The 21,911-nt window shown below is 41.2% G+C and overlaps 1 protein-coding gene across 9 annotated transcripts in view; it reads right to left on the bottom strand.

The window, feature by feature from the left end:
- The window catches only part of HTR4 (5-hydroxytryptamine receptor 4), a 211,706-nt gene that overhangs the window by 14,725 nt on the left and 175,070 nt on the right, over positions 1–21,911 (bottom strand). For 7 of the 9 annotated variants that reach the window (XR_010840322.1, XR_010840320.1, XR_010840321.1 and 4 more), the window contains one exon: positions 1,865–2,015. The exons of 1 other annotated variant lie outside the window; for it this stretch is intronic. Coding sequence is in view for 1 of the 8 variants with exons in the window: in XM_067032130.1 (XP_066888231.1) it covers positions 16,502–16,706 (205 nt within the window). In the remaining 7 variants the exon portion in view is untranslated. Of the gene's footprint in view, positions 1–1,864; positions 2,016–16,307; positions 16,707–21,911 lie in introns of those variants that run through there. One more of the 9 variants, XM_067032130.1, reaches the window with a different exon arrangement.

Below are 21,911 nucleotides of genomic sequence, written 5' to 3'. Positions count from 1 at the left end.
AATCTGATTTGATACTAGGGGAATTCAAATAAAGTCTGTAGTTCACTTAATAGTATTGGATAAATGTTACTTTTCTAACTTTTGATAAATGCTCCATAGTTACGTAAAACGTTAGCATTGGGGGAAGCTGTGTGAAAGGTATATAGGCACGCTATGTACTATCTCTGTATTATTTTTCTATAGATATAAAAGTGTTTCAAAGTAAAAGATTTCTTAAAAAACTGAAAAAAATCAGTTTAGTCACAATCATTTATTTGAGAAAGTTGGAGTTCACCACTTATAGCCAAGGAGATACAGGATGAATTGGGGTCTGGGATAACCCAGGTGAGCCTCTGAGGACCACGATAACACTGGCTGAATTCAGCTCGGTCAAGTGCTCATCTCCCAGAGGGCTTGGGAAGGCTATGCTCCCAGAACAGGGAAGAAGCCCCAAACAAAATTTAAAATTAGGGAATAGAAAATAAAATAAAGCTCTCAAACCATGCAAACCTTTGGCCTTCAGATCAATAACAATCAAGGTCCAGAAGGAACTCTCTTGGCATGGCAGGCTTCGGCCAACAACTGTGATATTTCTAGGATATATGATGTGTCCACTGGACTCAACCTGGTCCAGTGAGGACAGAAGAATAAGCAGAAACCAAGGGCATTTTGTAGGAAGAAGTGAACGGACAGATGCAGGCAGACTCACAACACAGACAGTGACAGACTTACAGAGCACATTCAGAGCTAGACAGGAACTGGTCTATTGCAGAAGAGCAGGAGGAAGCTGGAGAGAGAGGAACAGCCACTTTTAGTTGAAACAGAAAACAGCCACAGATGAGGAACAGCCAAGCAGAAGTTGGCAAAGAAGAAAAGAAAGAAAACACAGAGGTTAGTGGACTGGTGATCTTAGCCCAAGCAAGCATTCTACTAGGCTCAAAGTGCCTTTAGGGGAGGATAAGGAGGGGAGCATAATTATTGCACAACATGGTTATGCCACACTGTACCTCTGGAAAGCACTTTTATAGCTAGAATCTCATTTGAGTCACACAAACACTTGGGAGGTTTACAGTGCAGGTTACTACCTTAATTTACCAAGTCATAAAACAAGCACAGAGAGGAAAGTTATTTGTCCAAGGGTACCCAATAGTTAGCATCTAAGGCAGAACAAAAGCCAAGTGTTCTGAATTACCTTTCATGGTATCATGGCCAAGATATGTACAGAAAGCCACCCTCTTTCCTCCCCCTTCCTCTTCCTCATCATTAGCCAGGTCCCATCCTTACATGAATCATCCCATATAATAGTCCCATATACAATATCCCCATATATAATAGTCCACCAACCTTGTGAGGTAGGTACCAGTAACCCTCATTTCCTAATGTGGAACCTGAGGCTAAGTAAATGCAGTGTGACAAAAATAATCTAGTTAGTAAGAGGGAAAACCGTGACTCGAACTCAAAGCCCTCTGACTCAGAAGCACACACCTTTAAACTGAGCATCTTAACCTCAGAGCCTCCCTTCTAAAGGCTAGAGCAACCTATTCCCCACCCCCATCCTCCCTAGCCCCCAGATTCTGGACCAGGCAAGCAACAAAGCTCTTCTCGAGCTCTGGGTCCCATTCTAAGAAGGAAAAGCCACGCATGGCTTCCTCATATTTCCCAGAGATACTGTATTAGGAAACCCCATCCAAATATCCTCTCCATACCTCCAGGGCCCCAGGTTCTAAAAGGCTCTCCCTACTCTGCCTACTTCTTCTCTCGTCAAAACATCAAATTCTACTTCAGATGAGGAAAGAGACCAGACAGAAAACCAGGAACCTGGAGTTAGAATTCTTAAGGGCAATCTGATTAAAATAATTCACCATAAAGATTAAAAAGCACAGACCAGGGCTTCACTGGTGGCGCAGTGGTTGAGAGTCCGCCTGCCGATGCAGGGGACACGGGTTCGTGCCCCAGTCCGGGAAGATCCCACATGCCGCGGAGCGGCTGGGCCCGTGAGCCATGGCCGCCGAGCCTGCGCGTCCGGAGCCTGTGCTCTGCAACGGGAGAGGCCACAACAGTGAGAGGCCCATGTACCGCAAAAAAAGAAAGAAAACGAGCACAGACCATACCCTCTTTGCCCTTCTTCCCTCTTCTTTAGCTAACCTCCGATGATATGTCCATGCTGAGGGATCTCTGAGAATATAGTTGGGTTTGGCCACTTCCTCCTTAACAGCCACCTCTGGCCATCTCAATGTTATTCCCTTTCCCTCTTTTAAACAAACATAGCACTTTCTGCTTCTATAATTTATTTGATGATATAAACTGCCTGTGACAGCCCTTACTGTGGCTTGTTAAATACAACTGGATATGCATTTAAGTACCATGTTTCCAGATAAATTATAAGCCCCTTGTGGGAAGGAACCATAACTTATTCATCTAGCACAGTTATTAATTTTATTGACCATTAGCCAAGCAATGGTGGTTGAGAGTCAAATGTCCAAAATTCTAATCTTAGCTCCATTACTTAGAAGCCTCCCAATCTTGGACCTCCCTATGCCTCAGTTTCCTCCTCTGACATAGAGATAAAAGCAGTACCTCCCTCAGCCAGTTATGGTGAGGCATGATCGTATGTGCTCATTATGCCTGGCACGGTGCTCATGAAATATTAGCCAGTACTGTACTAGTCAAACATTAACTACATGATTACATAGTGATATGGACCCACAACTTTTCCTTCCTTCAACTGGTTCTCTCTAGCCCTTCATTAGCCTGATTACATGTCTTAATATCTTTCACGAATAAGACTCTCTAAACACTCATCCAAACACTATGTCTATTCTATGAAAAGTTTCAATTTCAATAACTCATATGCTGGCATGAAAATTTAAGAAAGAAACTCAGAAACTTTCAGTGGGCTATAAATAATCACAGATTTAAATATCTCGGTGTCTGTTTGAATGATATGCTTTCCTGGAAATCAGACAATCGGTACCTGGTCACTCAAACACTAGGAGCCGTGATGCATTCTAGTGCAAGAGGAGCTGAGACCACTCCTTGGCTCTGGGTCTTCCACAGTTCAGTGGTTTCCAGAATCTGTGTGGGGGCTGGGATTACACATAGGATAATACAAACTATTACAAATAACTAATGCTTGGCACATATATGTTAGACCTTCATAATAACTTAATTAAAAATTTACTCTTACATATTTATATATTTCCTTTTAAATGCAAGTAACAACATTGTTTTTCTTGGATATAACCCTTAATGAGTTTAATGAGTGAACTTTTGGGAATGCAATGTGTAGGTAAGTTATAGACATGTCTGAAATAGTGAGCAATTCTGCGGGGGGGAGAAGCCTTTCCTTATGAAAATCTCAGAAGATATAACTCTTACAAACACTTTTTTTTTGCACTGCAATACACTTAAACATGGGGGATGAGATTCAAGTTACACATTGAAGAAACAAGATGAAATTTAAAATATTACTATAAAATAAAAATTTAGATTTTCATAAACTTTATAATTTGTATTAAAGACCTCACTGTCCGTCCCGTCTGTGTCAATCCTGAATAGTTTCCCTGTGACCTCTGGCTGTTTGAATTTTTACTGACTGGAGTGATCATGTAAGACCTCACCCAGTCAGAATCTATGTTTTTATATACTAAGATTGTTCCTTACATTTGTACTGCAGACCACTATCTTACAAAGCCTTTGACAGTCATCATTTTGTTTTTTACTCACCACAAACCCAGGAGGCTGGTATTGTGAAAGTTTGAATGGAAAGAAGTCACACATCCTTTCCCCTGCCCAGACAATGTAGAAGACCACGCTAACTGATCAGTCTTACCTTTCTTAAATTCAAACACGGTCCAGGCAGAGTCTTGGCCTGGAAGCTTGGGACACAGCTGAGGTAGGTCACAGACTCAGGAAACAGCACTGTGCAGGCTGACTTGGCTGTTTGGATGGGGATGTGACAGGCTGGGGATTGGTTGGTGATTAGCTAACTGCCTGGCAGCAGGTGTTAGGAAAACTCAAAGCCAGAGAAACAAGGCTTGGTGGCCGATAGAGGGAAGAGGTCAGGCAGAGAGCTGGGATCCTAGTTAATGGCTTAGAGTGCTTCAAACACCTGGACAGCTCCTGCCACCTGCTTTGACTAAGAACCCTGGCTTTCCTGATTAGGTCAACCCCTGTTACTTTTGGAGGAAGTCTTTGCTACTAGAAAGGGTCTTATCCACAAATACTGAGTTAATACCTTAAAATCATTTGTCATAGGCTCAGAAGGGAAGCATATATCTGGCCCACGGTAGGGACCCACAGCGGTGTCCTCCCTGGGCAGGGAGGTCATATCATCCTCTTCCTCAGACTGAGGGCTCTGTGTCTCCTGGACAACAGTTGAGGACCAAGTCTCAGAGCTGTTTCTAAGCAAAGCTTAATGTCATAACCAAAGGCAGCTTCCCCTAGCATGGCAAATCCCTATCTACAAAGTGTTCTTACATTTATTCTGCCTTATACATCAGGGGCAATGATGAAACTTCTTAAGGGTAATTTTCATTATTTTTGCAGCAACAATATCGAGAAACACAACTTTACATACTGCTCAACAACAGCGTCTATTTGAATCTACTACCTTAAAAAAAGTCTGACCTAAAGTTGTTCTAAGCTGAAGCTGATTGGAAATGACTGGGACTCCTTCCATGAGCTAACTTTGAAATATCACCAATTTTTATAGTCATTAACCCACTGTAAGGTTGTACCTCTATGATCTTAACAGCTTGCTTTAACATCACTCTTAGTGCACACTTTGTTCAAATGTGCTTTAGCCTTTGGCCAAAACCAAATAAAATACAGCTCTGATCTGACCACATCAGCTCTGCTGTCAAAAATGTCCTGGCTCCTTACCTCACACTTCCCTACTCCAGGGACCTCTGCTTGTCCCTAGTGGCAGGCTAAAGTCTAGCACATTCTGAAGCCATCTCTGCCCCGCATAGAACTATTAGAAGGGATCTGGCTGCTGTTGATGAATTTCACTCTGCAGCATTAACAATGAGGTCCTGCAGGGGCGTTGTGTTTGTTTGGTCAGGGCTTTTTCCATTAGGCTTGGTCATCAGCAGTTGGCTGGTTACAAATGCAGTCCTAAGATCAAATGGCTGGAATCCAATTATCCCAGCTTCCTGTCTGTAGAGCCCTGCCAGGGAAGAACACAGTTGTGTTTGCCTGCCTTGTCAGGCTCCCAGGACTCAAAGTATATCATTTGGAGAAAACTAACAAACAACAGATTTCCAGATGCTTTGATGGAGCGGCAACATGGTGTGGAAAGAGGAAGCACTGGTCCAGAACGCAAAATCTAACACTATTCCATATTCTGCCTCTTCCTGACTCAGTGTCTACCTCTTCACTTCTTTGAGCTTCTGCTTCTCATTTATTAGTGCGAGATCATAACACCAACCACTGGGCTATTGGGAGCTTTTTAATGAGATGATGTATGTGAAAGAGCTTTGAAAACTATAATGATTATGGTGATGATGATAATAATAAGGTTAACTGACATTTACTGAGTGCCTATCATGAGAAATGCACCCTAGTGGGTGTTTAATAGACACCATCTCATTTAATACCCACAAACATCTTTTGAAAAATTGGTGATGATGGTAATAATGATATTAATAACCATAGCTAACATTTCTTAAGTGTTTACTATATACCAGCCTCCAGTGTCAGCATTTTATGTATGTTAACAGAAGTAATCTTTACATCATGTGAAATAGGTACTATTATCATCTCTAATTGACATATGAGAAAAATTGGATACAGCAGTTGGGTAATCTGCTCAAGATCAAGCTGGTGGTAAGAGGGCACAAGGATTCAAACATAGGCATTCTGGTTCTAGAACAGAAGTTGGCAAACTTTTTCTATAAAAGGCTAGATGTAAGAATTTTAGATTTGGGGCCCACATGCCATTTCTGTTGCATATTCTTCTTCTTTGTTTTTTTGGGGGGAGGCTGGTTTAGTTCTCATCGTTGTTGATTTTTTAAACCCCTTTACAAATGTAAAAACCATTCTTATCTCAAGGGTTATAAGAAATAGGCTGACAGCTGGACGTGGCCTATCATAGTTTAATAACCCTTGCTCTACAGATAATTTCAATTTTACAGATAAGGAAACTAACGCTCAAGTACTTAAGTAATTGAAATCAGGATTTTAATCCTGATTAAATCCTGACACACTTCCAGAAAGTGTGTCAACCCGTACTCTATTGCTTTCATGTATGCTGTTAAAATGTAAGAAATTACCACTGAGTTAGGGATGCTATACTCATCCCAGTCAATTTCCAAAGAGAATAGGTTTTTCTTATTCGAACAGACTTGGGAACAAGGTAACAGTTGAGATTTAGCAGACCCAATGCCTAGTATAGTGCCTGACGCATAGTAGGCATGTCATATATCTCTATTGAGTGAAAGAATTCTGATTTCTGATTAGATTCAGTGATTAAAACCAAGATCTCAGCCATTCGCTCAAACTCTCTAGACCTTGTGTTTGAGTCTGTAAATGAAGGCAATGACATATTCCTTTATCCAGCTCATAGGGAATCTATAACAATTTATGAGATAATTTCCATAGAACTATTTGGAGAAAAGATATTATGTAAAGAAATATGATCTCCACAATGAATTGTTCAATTGACATCAATGGCACTTGGAGACTCTATTTATGACTATGAAATAAATATATCACTAGCCAGAAACAGTACAATAGGGACAAGTCTGTGACTTCATCAAGTTAATATTTTTGTATCCACCAATATAATCTCATAATAAAGCAGGGATTTTTATTTTAACCTTGGGTTTTTACTTCAGGGAATAAGTGAACTTCTTGGAAATGTATTCAAAATTCTGTCCAGATTTCTAGGGGGAAGGCCATAGATTTTATCAGACTCTCAAAGAGTTTTATTATACCCTAAATGTTAGAACTACAAGAAAATTGCTGCAGTGTAGTCTGCACATGATGAGGAAAAGGGAAAGATAAAACTTGCCAGTGTGTAGTGATCAGTGCTAGGTTTTCCAGATACCCCTGTCAGTATGATGTTTTGCTATACTCTCAAGATACCCACTTAGGATCCTAAAGCAGCTCACCAGTTCCCCACTGGCACATGAGTCTGGGTCTACAATCCAACCAGAAGATTAATCAACCTGTCTAAGCTGGGTGCAGTGACAAACAGGGTAACCAGCAGGGTAAAAGCAGCTACAAAACACAGCAACAGGGTCTTTTCCAGTTTTATCTTTACCCCCAAGATCAGGTCCACAGAGACTGTCATAACAAGGCTTTTTTTTTTTTTTTTTTTCATTACTAGCACCTAGCACAATGCCTGGCACATAATAGGTGTTTAATAAAAATTTATCTGAATGAAGATTAGGATAATAATGACATTGATAAAAATTATTCCTTACATTCCTGCTATGCTTAATAAGATTGTGTCATTCCATTATCTCTTAAGATACTATCTCAAGTATACAGTCTATATGGACTCATTTGTCTTTGCCAATTAGAGGGTGTTTTTTACTTTGTACTGTTTATTGTTGGTGATGGTTTTATGCTGAGACAGCTAGTTTGGATGCTTCTCTTTTGTTTGAGAGCCTGAGAGCATCCTTCCTTGGAGACTATGATTGTTGCCCCAGGGAATTAGGTTCTGTGGGCCTAGACCAGGGTGGGCTGGATTAGGCTTCACAGATGAGGCAGCCCATGAACTAGGTCTTGGCTTTTAATGGCAAGTGGTGGGAGAGAAGCACAGTGGGCTGCTGCTGCAGAGCACGGAGAAATCACATATGGAACTAACAGCTGGAAAAGGAAGTGGTGCTTGGCTCATTTTTACTCATTCCACTCTGAGTTGGGCATTGTGTTTGGGTGTGGACAATATAAGGATGAGTAACTGGGACCCACTTTAAGTTTTTGAGTAGAGCTGTTGAATATGGAAATTTTTCAGCATATAGAACATTTCAGGGGGGTGTTATTTAGTTTTTCTTTCCGTTAGTTGTTTTATGTATATGTGTGATTTTAAAACTAGATTAACCTATACAGATGTAAAAGGAAAAGAATCAGAAGATAAAGGTATTTATCTAGTGTAAGGTGATGGGGAACAAGCTCTAAGAGGTGGCAGTGAAACTGGGAGAAAAGACTAGATTTAAGTCTTTTCAAAGCAAGATAATTTGGAGACTAAATTTAAGCATAAAAGGTAAAGAAATCAGAGACGACTTCCCGCCTGGAATACTAGAACAATAATAATAATACTTTGCATTTGTTGCCCAGTGCTATACATTTTAGAATACTGTGTCTTAATTAACCTCACTGGACTTACCACTTTTTGCCTGGCTTTCTAGTTTTTGTGACTATATCTTTTCCTGACTACTAACGCGGAAGCCATCAAAGGTCAAAGAAAAAAGTTTAATTTATTTATCTCTCCTCTAGCAGCACGAAAACCTTTGTCAAGTGAATAAATAAAGTTTGGTATCTGTGAGGAGGGCTAGGGCATTTGTTTCATGAGAAATTTGAGACCCAGAGGGGAAGTGACTTTCCAGAAGACACCCAGCTGGTGAGGGATGCAAGGCGGAATCAGAATCCATGCTTTTTTTCCCCCATTATACAGGCTATCACAAGTGAAACCATCAGTTGCAAAGGAAGGTTTAAATAGCAAATAAATGCCAGAAAATTAGAAAATAAATAGAGACTGCTCTCCACTGAGAGGGCTACTATTAGATGAGACAGAATTCTGGAATGACTTTGGCTTTTACTTTTATAAGCTCAATGTTTCCGGAAGGCTCTGCATTGAGGAGAGGAGATGGAGTAATAAGGGTAACTCTGATAAAACCACTCTTTCCTGGTTCCTTCCACTGACTCACATCCCCCTGACCAACTGCCCACTCTCTGGCTGGCTGGTGCAAGAGGTCCACCAGAAATGGTGCCTTGGCTCAGTCAGCCAGGGGCTTTTCACTTGAAATTATGAATCCCTGGCTTCCCTTCCCTTTCACAAAGTCTTAGGAATGGATGACTCACAGTCTCCTCCAAGGCAAGTTCCTGAGGATGATAAAGAGAGATGGCTATAAGGCTTTGGAGAAAGAATGTGGGATGGGAGGGAGGGTCTGTGTTCTGGCCAAGAATTTCATCATTAAGCAGTGGCATATGGGTCCTCATTTGGACCCTGTTGACAGGAAGACCATATCCTAATGATTATCATGCTAATTCAAGAGACCAAGGCTGGAATAAAATAACGTAACCCCCCAATGGCATTCAATACTGAGAAAGACTCAATTGAAATTAAATTATCTGATCTCAACCAAGTTTTTTAACAGCACAGATAATGTCTGACCTTTCATCCAAGGCTCCAGACCAATTTAAAGGACTATCCATTCAGGATACCAGGATACTCACACATATTATAAAATGTCTTCTAATTTTGGAGGGAATGTCTCTTCAAAGTTTGATGACATTGTTCTGTCTCCTACCTTCTACACAGGCAGAAAAAAAGAGTATGAACTCTCAGGATAGGCAAATCTAGGCTTGTATCCTGGCTTTGCTCATAATTACTTGTGTAACCTGGGTTAGAAACTTAGTCACCTTAAGCCTCATTTTACTTATCCATAACATGGGGGTTATTATATAAAATAATAATGAAAATAATAATAAAATACCAATTATCTGGCTGGTGGTGTTGTAATTGCTATCATATGCAAAATTTTATTTAAATTATATAACCTCATAAGTTAGGTAGCATTAACACTTCTATTTTACTCATGAAGAAACTGAGGCTCAGAGAAGTTAAGTAACTTGACCAAAGAAACACAGCTGGCAACTTAGGAAGCTAGTCAAGTGTCAAAGTAGTATTGACGTAACTTAGGTGCTCAATAAAGTTGTGTTCCTTTACCATCTTAGAAGGGAAAGTGTCACTATTGCTTAGAAAATTCATGAATTGGAGAAAATAGAGATACATTTTAGGCGTTCTGTAACAAGACACTGAATCAACTAAACTCCATTTCCTGCCCACTCTCATCATGTAAATCTTCTCTGACTCTGTAACCAAATACTTTATCATTTCCAGCTTCTCCTGAATAGTGTTCATAGCCTGCCCTTTTCTGGACCAGACAACTGACATAGAAATAACCACTGCCTGCCACCTTCACCACTTCCCCACCTCTGGTTTCTCAACACCCTTTCCACATGTCTCTACATGCAGCTTTGGAATTTCAAATGTCATGGAATCCAGAGTAATAATAGTAACAGCTACACTTCAGTGAGTGTGTATGCCAGGGACTATGCTCCACTGTTTATAAGCTTTAATCCACTGAATCTTCACAACAACACTCTACAGGATGGGCTATCGTTATCCCTATGCTAAGAAGAAACTGAGGCTCAGATAGTCACGAACTTTTCCAAAGTCATACACAATTAGTAACTGAAAAAGCCTGAATCTAAACCCGTGTCTATCTAATGACAAAGCCCAAGCTCTTAACCACAAAAAGCTTCTCAATTTATAGATGCAAAACTGAAGCCAGAGAGGGACAGGAACATGTGCAAAGTCATACAGCAAGTTAGGATGCTGGGGAGAAAGAACACATTTCCTGACATCGCTTGAGCATGCTCTATCATACCCTAGCCTGAGTAACTCCACTGTGTCCATTCCACATCCATGGCCTGGACCATCACCCATCATTCACTCCATGCTCTGTGTTGTGTCAATAAATACCATTATTGGTGAAATGGTAGCCAATGTTCTCTAGGATTATACAACATCAAGTAACTCACACTTCACTACCACATTCTATAAATATAAAACTTTAAGCTTAAGTTATTTTTCAATAAACAGACATGAATCAGAAAAGGGGGAAAAACTTGCCATAAATCATGGAAATAATGGTACGTTAAAACTCCAATCCTTTGCTACTTGCAAGAAATATGATAAACATCTTGATTTTATTCAAAACTGTCACAAAGAGATTTTCTTCTTATCAGAAGGCTGCAGCTTTTGCAGTGGATGGAGTATTAAAGAGCAGAGCAGCAGTGAGATTTGAAGGCTGAAAGAGCTAAGCAGGATGGTGCAGTGCAGATGCTGTAAACAAAAACTCCAAATTCTTCCAAATAAGTAAATTCAGTGAATTTATTGGATAGCTTCGTTGTATAAAAACCTGTGTTGGGCACAAGAAAAAGGGGAAAAAAAGATGATCGGTAAGAATTGGCTCCTGTTCTCAAGGAGCTCAAAATCCAGGATCCAGGAGGGAGGTTCAGAATACGCATCATTAATGAACCACACTGAAAAGCATATGAAAATGTCACAGCAGAACACAAAGTACTTTGGGGATTGGAATAGATTAAAAAAAACTTCATGCTGTCTTGGAGGGTGGAAAAGACTTCAAGTAGAAGGTGGCATTTGAGATAGACCACGTAAGAGATGCTGGGAGACGTATGCCCAAAGGAAAGAATAGAAGGACCAATAAACTGAAGGTGAAAATGCAAAGAGTAAGCTAGGGGAACACGGAGCAGGCTGCCTGCTTTGCAGGGATAAAGAGGAGTAACCAGGGGCGAAACTCTAAATAGTAGACTTAGAAAACTATGGACAGCCCAGATCTGGTTGGTAATAAGGAGTCCTTTGGAGGTTTTGATCCAGGAAATGTCATGCTCAAAGTTGTGTTTTACAGCCTAACTCCCCAGTCCAGATGAAGATAGCATCAGCTGTAGAAGGGTGGAGATAAAAAAGTGCACCAGGAAAATCTACTGATTATATAACCAGATTGAATTTCCTCTAATTTCTGATGAAATGAATAGTTTTATAGGAAATCACTTTCTGACTAGTCAAGAATTGGTTTTTACTCCCAATTAGGTGCTATTGGAATTAGCATATGTAAAATCAATGAAGAATCACTGTATAAATGCATCTTCATTTGTTTATAGATAGCCAACACTCCACGGAGAAAGAAGGGAAGCAAAAGGAAAAAGACAAGAAGAGAATTCATCTGTTTCAAGGATGGTTCTTGGTGCTAAAAGGAACAGGCCTCAGGTGGATCAAGTCCCCTCAGCCTTTCTGGGGAGAAAGGCTGGACTTGGCAGGGCCTGGGTTCCATTTCCCCATTTCTGGCTCCAAGTAATCTGTTCTTGGGGAAATTCCAGGTTAACTTCCATGTGATGGGAAAATGATACTTACACTTTGCAGGGTTTCATTTAAAATGCTTCCCACCAACTCTGGCCCAGAGTAAGGAACTGATGATGAATGGTAATTAAAGCTACCACATTATTGTCAGTTTTTACATACTTCTCTGATCCCATCTCCTACCACTTTCCCCACGTTCACTGAGTGCCATGCACACATGCCAAGCTCATTTCTGCCTCATATTCTTTGCATCTGCTGTTCCCTTTGCCTGACATAATATTCCCCCAGATTAACACACGACTGACTCCTCTTCAACATTCTTGTCCCCCATCACAGGGGCTGACCTCCTTGAAGCTTTTCTGACTGCCCCAAATAACATCCACACCCCTGCCTCATCTTAATTTTTTTTGTTCTTTATAGCACTTGTGTGTATCTAAACTTGTCTAATTCATATATATATATATATATATATATATATATATATATATATATATATGTCTCCTTGTTTATTTTCTGGCTCCCAATGAGGGAGCAGAGATCTTATCAGCTTATTTATTAATGGACCTCTGGCAACAGGCCCTGGCACACAGTAGGTGTTTAAAAAATGTTTCTCTGAACATTGACAGAATTAAACTATGTATCACACAGAAATCACCTAGCACACAGTGAGTACTAAATCAATGTTCATTCCTCCCCCTTGCATTGGTCCAGAGAATGGCTGCTACAAAGTGAAGAAAGACAATTTGGAAGGAAAACAAAAAAGGGTATAGTCGTCCAATGCTAGGCTAGTCGAGTTTCTGAGGTCTAGTTCTCTGCCTTGACACAGCAGATACTTCACAGGAGGTGAAGGCTCATCATTCTAGATGGATGTTTCAGGAGATGAGGCATTTTCTGTATGTAGGAAGAGGTTCTGTAAATAAGTGGACAGGTGTGATCCCTAGGAAAGTCATCAGGAGAAATAGCTCACAGGAGTCTTATGAATGCTTTAGAATAATTAAGAAGGAGGGAAAGCCAAGCACCATCACAGACTTTCAGTGGAGAGTGTCTGGTCAGCTGCCTAGGGTTTTCGGATGGCTTATAATGAATAGAGATGAGGGACCCAGATCTACCTGTTCCCCACCCTACTTTGACCTATTGCAGTGGAGTTCCAGGTAAATTTGTGTATGTATGAAGAAAGTATTTTGATTTGAAACCTAATTCTTGTCCACTCTCTGCATTTCATATGTGAGATGATGGTGGCCCCAAGGACTGAACAGAAGAACTGGGGTGAGTTCCCTGCCCCTGACTGCTGATGGAGGTCTTTCCATTGCCCCGTACTCAGAAGAGTTGGGACCTGGATTTCATTGACATGTACTCTAGGCCTAAAATCCCAGGAGCTCCATGGCAAGGGAGCTGGACTCTAGAATCCTGGGTTGTTCATGACACCAAAAAAAGAAGGCATATGTTTACTAACCTCAATTCAAGACCTCTGAATATAGAGTACAGCTGTCAAGCTGACTTGAATGGCTCCTATGGCATATGCCCTGAGTGTGGCTGGGTTGAATCCTACCCCATCACCCGCTCTTGGGATGACTCATGTAAGAAAGATCTGTCCTAGCACTTGAGGCTGACAAAGGTGGCAGACAGACAGAGAGGTAGAATTACATTATCTAGGAGTCCTGGACTTCTGTCTTTACCTTGAGGAGAACCTGATACTGGAGACGAAAAATTCTCCAGCTTCAAATGCCCAAAGCTTCTGAGGGATGAGTTGGGCTACAGAGATTACCAAGAAGCTGCACAGAACTGAGGCATGGAATTGACTTTGGCATTTTATTGTGTACTCAAAATTCCCTTAATAGTTTTAAGACTTTAGATTTCCCTCCATATATAATTTCTTAAACATGTACACAATGCACAAATATAAACATGTGTAATTTATTAACGTTTATCAATAAATAGAGAGACTTTATCAATGAAAAAACAAGTCTTTGTGGGCTCCTGTTTTTCCTAGAACACATTCTGGGGAACTGCATCAAAAAGTGGATTATTGTAAAGCCAAAGGTGCTTTCCATAGAAACAAATTAGAATCAGGGGTCCTAGTACTTCAAAGCTTTAGCTTCAAATAAATCAGAAGCATAACTAACAATTTCATAAAACCAAAAATACAACCATCATTACAACTTGTAAGCCTTTGAGTTATATAATTAAGTTCCATGTTCTGTATAATGGGCACACATGTACTTTATATGTTGATTACATAAAGGGACTCAGTTTGCTAGAAACTATATGAGTGGCCCCACTTGTAATTCTGCTTTATTAAAAATGTAAACAAAATTAAGGTGTTAGCTAAATAACACTAAATGATAATTAACTATAATTTACATAGACTATCAGATTAGGAAAAAATCTCAAAATTATCTGGTTCAGTATCTTAGTAGACTCTTTATGTAACATTCTTGTTAGCTGGTCATTCATGATCTGATTTATGTTGGAGGGTTCTTTTCACAGGGGGTTCGAGAGAGAGAGAGAGAGAGAGAGAGAGAGAGAGAGAAAATTTACAGGGTGGGGATAATTTTGATGACCCAAGTCTTTTTCCTCTAAATAAATGTTTTCATGGCAAAAAGGCATTTGAATTTATTCCATGTGACTTTGAAGTCACATGAAAAATTAGACTCATTCTCACCAAAGTTAGTCTGTAGTCCCCATCTCTCTCCATCCACCTCTTTACTTCGAGAACAACAAAATCCCCTCAAATAAGAGTGTTTGTGATGCATAAATTTTCAACGTTTGTGTGTTTTGGGTAACCTAGAATAACTAAATGCAGAGGGGTGAATTTGGAAGAATGGACCCCCAAAAGATGATCCCTTGGTATTGTTTTTCAACATAGAAAGCTCACTCTCTAAATTGGTCCACCTCTTGGTGAAGAAATTCTTAGTCCTTGAGTGCCCAGGAGCATCCAAAGTAACCCAAAGTCATAATAAACAGAATGTTATTTTATGATTTACAGAACACCTTCACAAAAATTATCTTATTTTTCTCCACAGTAACTTCATGAAGTAGGCAGGAGAGATTGTTTCTGAGGCCAGAGAGGTCCAGTTATTAGTTCAGGGTCACACAGTAAGTCAGCAATTGATTTAGTGCCCATGCTGCTTCTCTGCTGCACCCAGCCTTACTGTGTGCTCACAGAGGTTGTGAACAGCATGTGCAGCAGCCAGACAGATAGTGTGAGTCTCACTGCCAGGTTCAGGGCCTTGGGGCTCAATACCTTGCTGCTCCCTCCTTTGTATTAGAGAACGATCAATCATCCTCAAAAAGGTGGTTGCCTCCTATGCCCCAATCTCATTAATGGCAGAGGAACAGTGACTTGAAAAAGCACAGGGGATTGGTCCATCCAGAGTCAATGTGCAAGTAAGGACTTAAACTTTCTTCATGTATGATGAGAATAGGTCCCCAGAGGAATCTGCTCCACTGATCAGTGAGAGCCCCAGCCTACACCAGGAGCATTTCAGCATGGCACAGTCTTTCTCAACAGCATTTGGGAGTTCTGAGTCACATTTCTCATTAGAGGCTTTTCCCCTTCCCTAAGGAATGACTTTCTCCACAACAAAATTGTAAGCCTTTGCAGGGCACATAATTTTTTTGTGTGTATTTGGATGGTTTGGGGCAATCTTCTCTTCCTCATTCCAAGTCTCTTCTCAGTCTGGTGCAATTCCAGAACTAAAGTAAACGTCAATGGAAATGACACCTGATTTCTTAAGCAGCAGGAACAAGGACAGTATGATGAAGTCCTGAGATGCTATCAAATCACAGCCAAGACCAAAGTTGAAATCTCACATGGCTCTGGGATGTGGTGGTGTTTACCTCCCTGGGACCTTCACTCTGGGGCCGGTGGCAAGAGCCATGAACTTAGCTTTGAATGAAAGACATCCAGTTTTATCTGAAGGGCAAAGCTGGCAAAGTCAAGGGTCTAGAAGGCCCAAATCAGGTGGCTAGTTCCTCTGAAACACAGTCAAAAGGCAGGCAGGCCACACCTTTCTGAGGTAGCTGATGGCTATAGCAGCATCCTGTTGTCATAGAAACAGAACGGAATCTTAGAGATGCCCTGGTCCAAACTTCAGTTGACAGATGCAGAAAGTGAGGTCCAGGGATGGAAGGGCGTAAGTCACGATCTCCCACATGTTAGGAGTGGAGCCAGGGCTGGAATTCGGGTCCTCTGACTTGAAGTCAAGCACTGTTTTCCACCCCAGGCACTGCTTGGTTCTGCCTCCTCCACCAGGGGAAACTGCAGTGAGTGACAAGTCTTGGCAGTGTGCGCCTCCAATTGTTCTCTCCTTTGGGAGCAGCAAGGCCAGATTCAAGGGTTATAAATTGGTACCATGGGCTTTGCCACAAGCTCGTGGGAAAGATTCCAAAGTCTTTCAATAAACACTATGATGCCGCCAGCCCTGCCCAAGGCGCTTTAGGAGAGGATTTGTTCCACAAAAGTGAGCATTTCACAGCAGGAGGGCCTGAGGCCATGGCACTGGCAGAGAGCTGTCTGTCTTCAGCATCCCTCCGAGGTTGCTGCAGAGACTGTTTTTCCTCTGAAGGATCTTTGCCCTGTTTCTTCCATGGTGAATAAATGGAGCATGTCCTGAAGAGAAGGACTGACATGGACATAAGGTAAAGCAAGTGGAAGTCTGTGACTGATATGGGGGGCTGGCCAGGAGGATGCACATTTGGACCCACATTCTGGGAGGAAAGTGTATTAGTGTCTGGCACAGAGCAGGACAGAGATGAGCTGGTGAGTAGTTTGAACACGGCTGTGACAAACACAAACAAGCAAGAGATGCGTGCTTTTGGAACACAACTCTGACCAAGGCAGGTGCAGGGAGGATGTGTGTTGACAGTGTATGTGAGCAGGCACAGCAAAGAAGGAATATTTGCGGACATCTATGACTGAGATATAGGACACAGTGAGTGATTGTGTTTGAAACATGAGCGAGACAAACCAGGCACAGTAAGAGGATATACTGGGGAAAACAGAGACTATGAGGCCCGGGTGACTATGAAGCCGGGAAGAGGGAGTGCTAGGAAATAAAAAGATCCCTTCAAGGGGGAATCTCTGGAGGAGAACCCCCAGTGAACAAGGGAGCCCTCCTCTCCCCTGCCACCTGCTGGAATCCTGAAGGAAAACCCCGACAGGCATGGGGTGCCCGCACCAATGGATGGAATGCTGGGTGAAGAGAATACCGGGTGCAGTCAGGCACGAGCAGCAGCTTAGGACCTGGCCCTCTCTTGGAGGGATGGCTGTCTTCAGGGTCACTGCCCCAGGGGCCTAAGTGTCACTGGGCTGAGCAGCCACCAAAGGAGAAGTTGTTGGGGGGGTGGGACTGACTCTCCCATTGGCCACCACATTCCACTGCATCCCTAGAGAGGGGAGAAGATCACAGAACCTCAGAGTTGGAATGGACAGATAGGCTGGTGAAAGAACCCACCCACTGCAGGAAAGCCCCTTGCGCCATGCAGATGGGTAGTTGTTTAGCCCCTGCTTAGGAATCTCCACTGATCGGCCAGACCATATTATTTTTCAGCAACTTTAGTTATTGGCAAGAGCTTATTAATGTTCTGCCAAAATCAGCCTTCCTACAGCTTCTAACCTGTGGAACTAGTATGCCCTCCAGGCCCACTCAAAATTCTTCCCTCCACTAATTATATCCTCCAAGTTTTCTCTTCTCCAGGCTACACATTTCCATTTTCTTTAATAGTTCATTATATATTATGGCTTCCAGATTATTGCCCATAATGGGCACTGTCCTCTAAACACAATCCTTATTATAATTATCTCTCTTGAAACATAGTACCAGGAAAGAGCCCAAATTTACACAGTGAGCCTGATTTATGTCACATACTTTTCATCATCAATTTAGTTTACTTCTATGAATGCAGTCAACATTAAGTTCATTTCTGACAATGGTAATAGGTTATTGGCTTATATGTTAAGCTCATTGCCAACTTTTATCTTTTTGATACAAACAGCTGTCAATTCTTGTGGTTCTTTATTACATTGGTGCAGTTTATTTTATTTATTTATTCACTCATTCATTCATTTAGCCAAAATACAGGACATCTGTCTCAGTTTAATTTCATTTTATCATTTTAGTCAATTGAGATCATTCTAAATCATAACAATTTCAACATTCAAGACAGGATTATTTTGCACTGACTCAAGCTAGACTTTAAGGATTCTACCAACACATAGGAAGATCAGATAATCTATTGTTACCTAGATTTTTCAGTTTAGTATCATCTGCTTCTTAGATCTTCAATCTTCAGTCAAGAAAAAAAACTACTGATTGAACAGGGCTAAACCAAAGAATTGTGGTACCCCACCACAGACTGCCTTCCCAGCAGACAGGTAACAATCCGTGTGCCTGAGAATGGACCCACCCATGGAAGGTTTTGTGTAATGCCTTGCTGAAATGTCTATGCCAAGCAGTAAATCTGTCCTAATAGATAATGAAATTAGTTGGCATGAATTATGTTTTAATGAAACAACACTGACTCTTGCATACAAATCATTTGTATAATAACTGTCTTTGAATTTTGATAAGGTCTATTTCAAGCTATGAGTCTATAGTTTCTGCAGTCTAGCTTTAATTTTTCTTTAAGAACTGGGACAATATTTACTGGTCTCCAGGCTGCCATCATATCCTGAGTCCACAAAAGAGCTCCAGTCAGAGGTCTTATAAACCAGTTCCTTTAATCCTGTGAGAAATAATACATCTTGGCTCAGGGACAGTTAAAAGTTTTCCATCAATCCCAGGCAGCAATTTTTTCCCTGTGATGTTCTCTTCTTTCCAGTTTCAAGATTATTCTTACTAAAGCAGAATATCCAAGATTTCATCCTTAAATAATGAGAGCTATTTCTGGGTTTTATCCTTGCTCTAAACATTCCTTTTGATTCATCTTTGGTTATACATTCCTTTTGCCAGATTTTCCATATGCCATTCTTCAAGTATAAGCTCTCTAGAAAACTCAAGATGTGGCCTAATGTCTTTACATATACCCCACATTTTTATCTGTTTTATTCACTGAACATATCTATTAAAAGGAAGAATGAATGAATAGAAAGGAAGAAAGGAAGGAGAGAAGGAAGGAAGGAAGGAAGGAAAGAAGGGAGGGAGGGAGGGAGAAAGGAAGGGTTTCTCATTTCTCACTGGCCAAATTCCCTTTGTATCATACTTATTATTATCATTATTAGCAACAATAAAAACCACCACCCATTAGGGCAGCACCTGTGTGCCAGGCACTGGGCTAAGTGTGTTATATGCATTAATTCATGTATTTTAAACCGATTTAAACTGAGTTTCAGTTTAAATAATTTGCCCAAATTTAGTCAGTTAATAAATGGCAGAATCAGACTTACATTCCAGTCATTTTTGTTTCCAAAGTCTGGGCTATGAATTGTCCTGATACACTGTCACTCATCATCATGAGAACCACCACTAAGTCCAGTGTTCAGGTTCTGCTGTCTCTAGCATCTTCTTGTCCCACTATGATGGACTCAGGGTAAAAGGAATATGTACGTGGGTGTATATTATATCTATTCTTCCCGTGGGAAGCCTACAGTATGATGTGTCTCCTCCTCTTACTGAAACACAGTGTAACTGGGACATTAACATGGGACTCTTTCCTGCTAACCCCTCTTACCCACTAAAGGAACATCTTTGCCAAGAGGCGTATACATTTTCTGTGATTCAGAACCAGGGAGACTAGGTGGAAAAGGAAAAAGAACCTGCAGAGTCAGGGGGAAAGTAGAGAGAGCAGAAGAAGGGGCTAAGTGAATAAACATAATGAAGAATGAGGAGAGAGGATGGAAGACAAAGCAGGAGGACCTGGGCTAAAGTGAAGCATTGAGTTGGGTAAGTGGAAGGCTCCAGAGCAGTTGGGGTGCAGGAGAAGGCTCTTTGAGAAGTATTTCCAAAATGTTATATTGGTTCTCTCATATAATCCTTCCAAATATTCAAATAAAGACTGAGATTTGTGCAGAATTGCTATTGGGTGCCTGGTACCACTCCTTTTTATTCAGACAACATTAATATTGCCCTTGGCAAGGAGAGAAGTCATGAATAAAGGAAAATGGCCCAGCCTCTTAACTGCATGGAGGACTCAGAACCAATTCCCTTTAAGTAGGGAAAACGGAGACTTGAGAATAATGCTAGGGTGATCTTGTGTCCTGGTTGACCTGTGTCAGTCTCAGTTTACACTCCTGTACTAATCTAATTGTTAACAGTTTAATATCATCTGCCTTTTAGGTCTTCATTCAGGATACAAAGTCATGGTGCAATATGCTGCAACCCAGGAGACCTCAACCCATACAGTGAATCACACTCAGGAGGCACAGCTTTAATACTCAGTAAGCCCCTTTCACTTTCAACTGCAAGGCCACCCTACTAACTCAGCAATGTGAACAATAAATCAGAAGACAGGAACCTGGATTCCAATGCCTTTTTAGCCTCCATCCATGCATGCCTCTGAGGACTTAGTCCCTTTCCTGTGCCTCATTTTCCCCGTTCTTTAAACAAGGAGGATTATCTATAAGATCCCTTGCAGCTCTGACATTCTGGTTCTATGAGGAGCAGAGATGGTGGGTGACAAACACAGACCTTCTGATTGGGTACCAGCTGTGTGTGGGACTGTTCTCCAAAGCTGTGGGTAATTGCTTCAAATTTGGTTTTAATAATCTATTGTTAGTATCTGATACTTTATATTCTGTGTGGAGGGAAGAGGTTTCGCTGGAAACACAGGGAGGATAATTTTTGGATTTGTATTAAAGAATCTGAAAGACCTCAATTTCTGAATCTGTGAAGTTACACTGCAAAGCTGTTAAATGTATCTCGTCAGGATAGGATAGGGAGGGCCTGAGATGCCACAACTTAAAATGCAGCGAGACCACAACTGTCCTTCCTTAAACATATGCTTGATCAGAAACACTGGCAGAGCCGCTCAAAATTTCTGATGCAAAACATCATTAAAAAAGAATCTCTGATATTTTAACAGACTTAAGATGCAGTTTCTTGTTTTAATAGTTTTCGTAAAATCCTCTACAATTTATGAAGCATTTTTGTATCATTTTCCACTTTTAATCTTCAACACAAACCTGTAAGGAAGGAAAGTAGGTGCAATGTAGGGGCATGGATTGATTGCTAGGTAACAGTGGATCTAGTGCTATAAATCAGGTGTTCTGCCTCCCAAATCAGGAATTCTGTCCATTGGGAAACATGGAAATCATTTGTACAGTGGGAAGAGTTTTGTGATGAAGTTTAATATTAACGGTTGATGAAATAGAGTTACAATTCCCTTTGTTCCAGAAGAAGAGGGGGGAGGAGGAGGAGGAGAAGGAAAAAGAGGAAAAGATGAGAGAGATCACTAGCTAAGTCATCGTTCACAAAATTGTTCAGAGACTATGTGCATCAGAATGATCTTGGGTACTTATGGCAACTACAGATTCCCAGGATCCACATCAGACCTCTGACAAGAGGGTGGGAGTGGGGAGAGGGCAGGAGTGGGGTGGGGAGGGCAGAAATCTGCATTTTTAAAAAGTGCTCTCACATAATTCTTAGGCACATGGGAGTATAAGATTCCCTGAGGAGGTGAATGTCCAGTTATTCTACTCACATCTGAGGCACAGTTTAGCACTGGAGACGGGGCAGTAAGAGAAAGGACAAGTGAGTGGGAAGGGCCACAGCTAGCAGTATGAGACATTCAGTGATTCTGCACGAGGGATCAGAAAGGAAGCATTGACATGAATGCAAAGAGTCCATTTTAGCAAAGTGGACAAGGGGTATTTGTTGGT

Source organism: Kogia breviceps, chromosome 4 (assembly GCF_026419965.1).
Source record: "Kogia breviceps isolate mKogBre1 chromosome 4, mKogBre1 haplotype 1, whole genome shotgun sequence".
Taxonomy (NCBI): Eukaryota; Metazoa; Chordata; class Mammalia; order Artiodactyla; family Physeteridae; genus Kogia; species Kogia breviceps.
The sequence above is the reverse complement of the archived record's forward strand: the minus strand, read 5'-3'. Positions and strand labels throughout refer to the sequence as shown.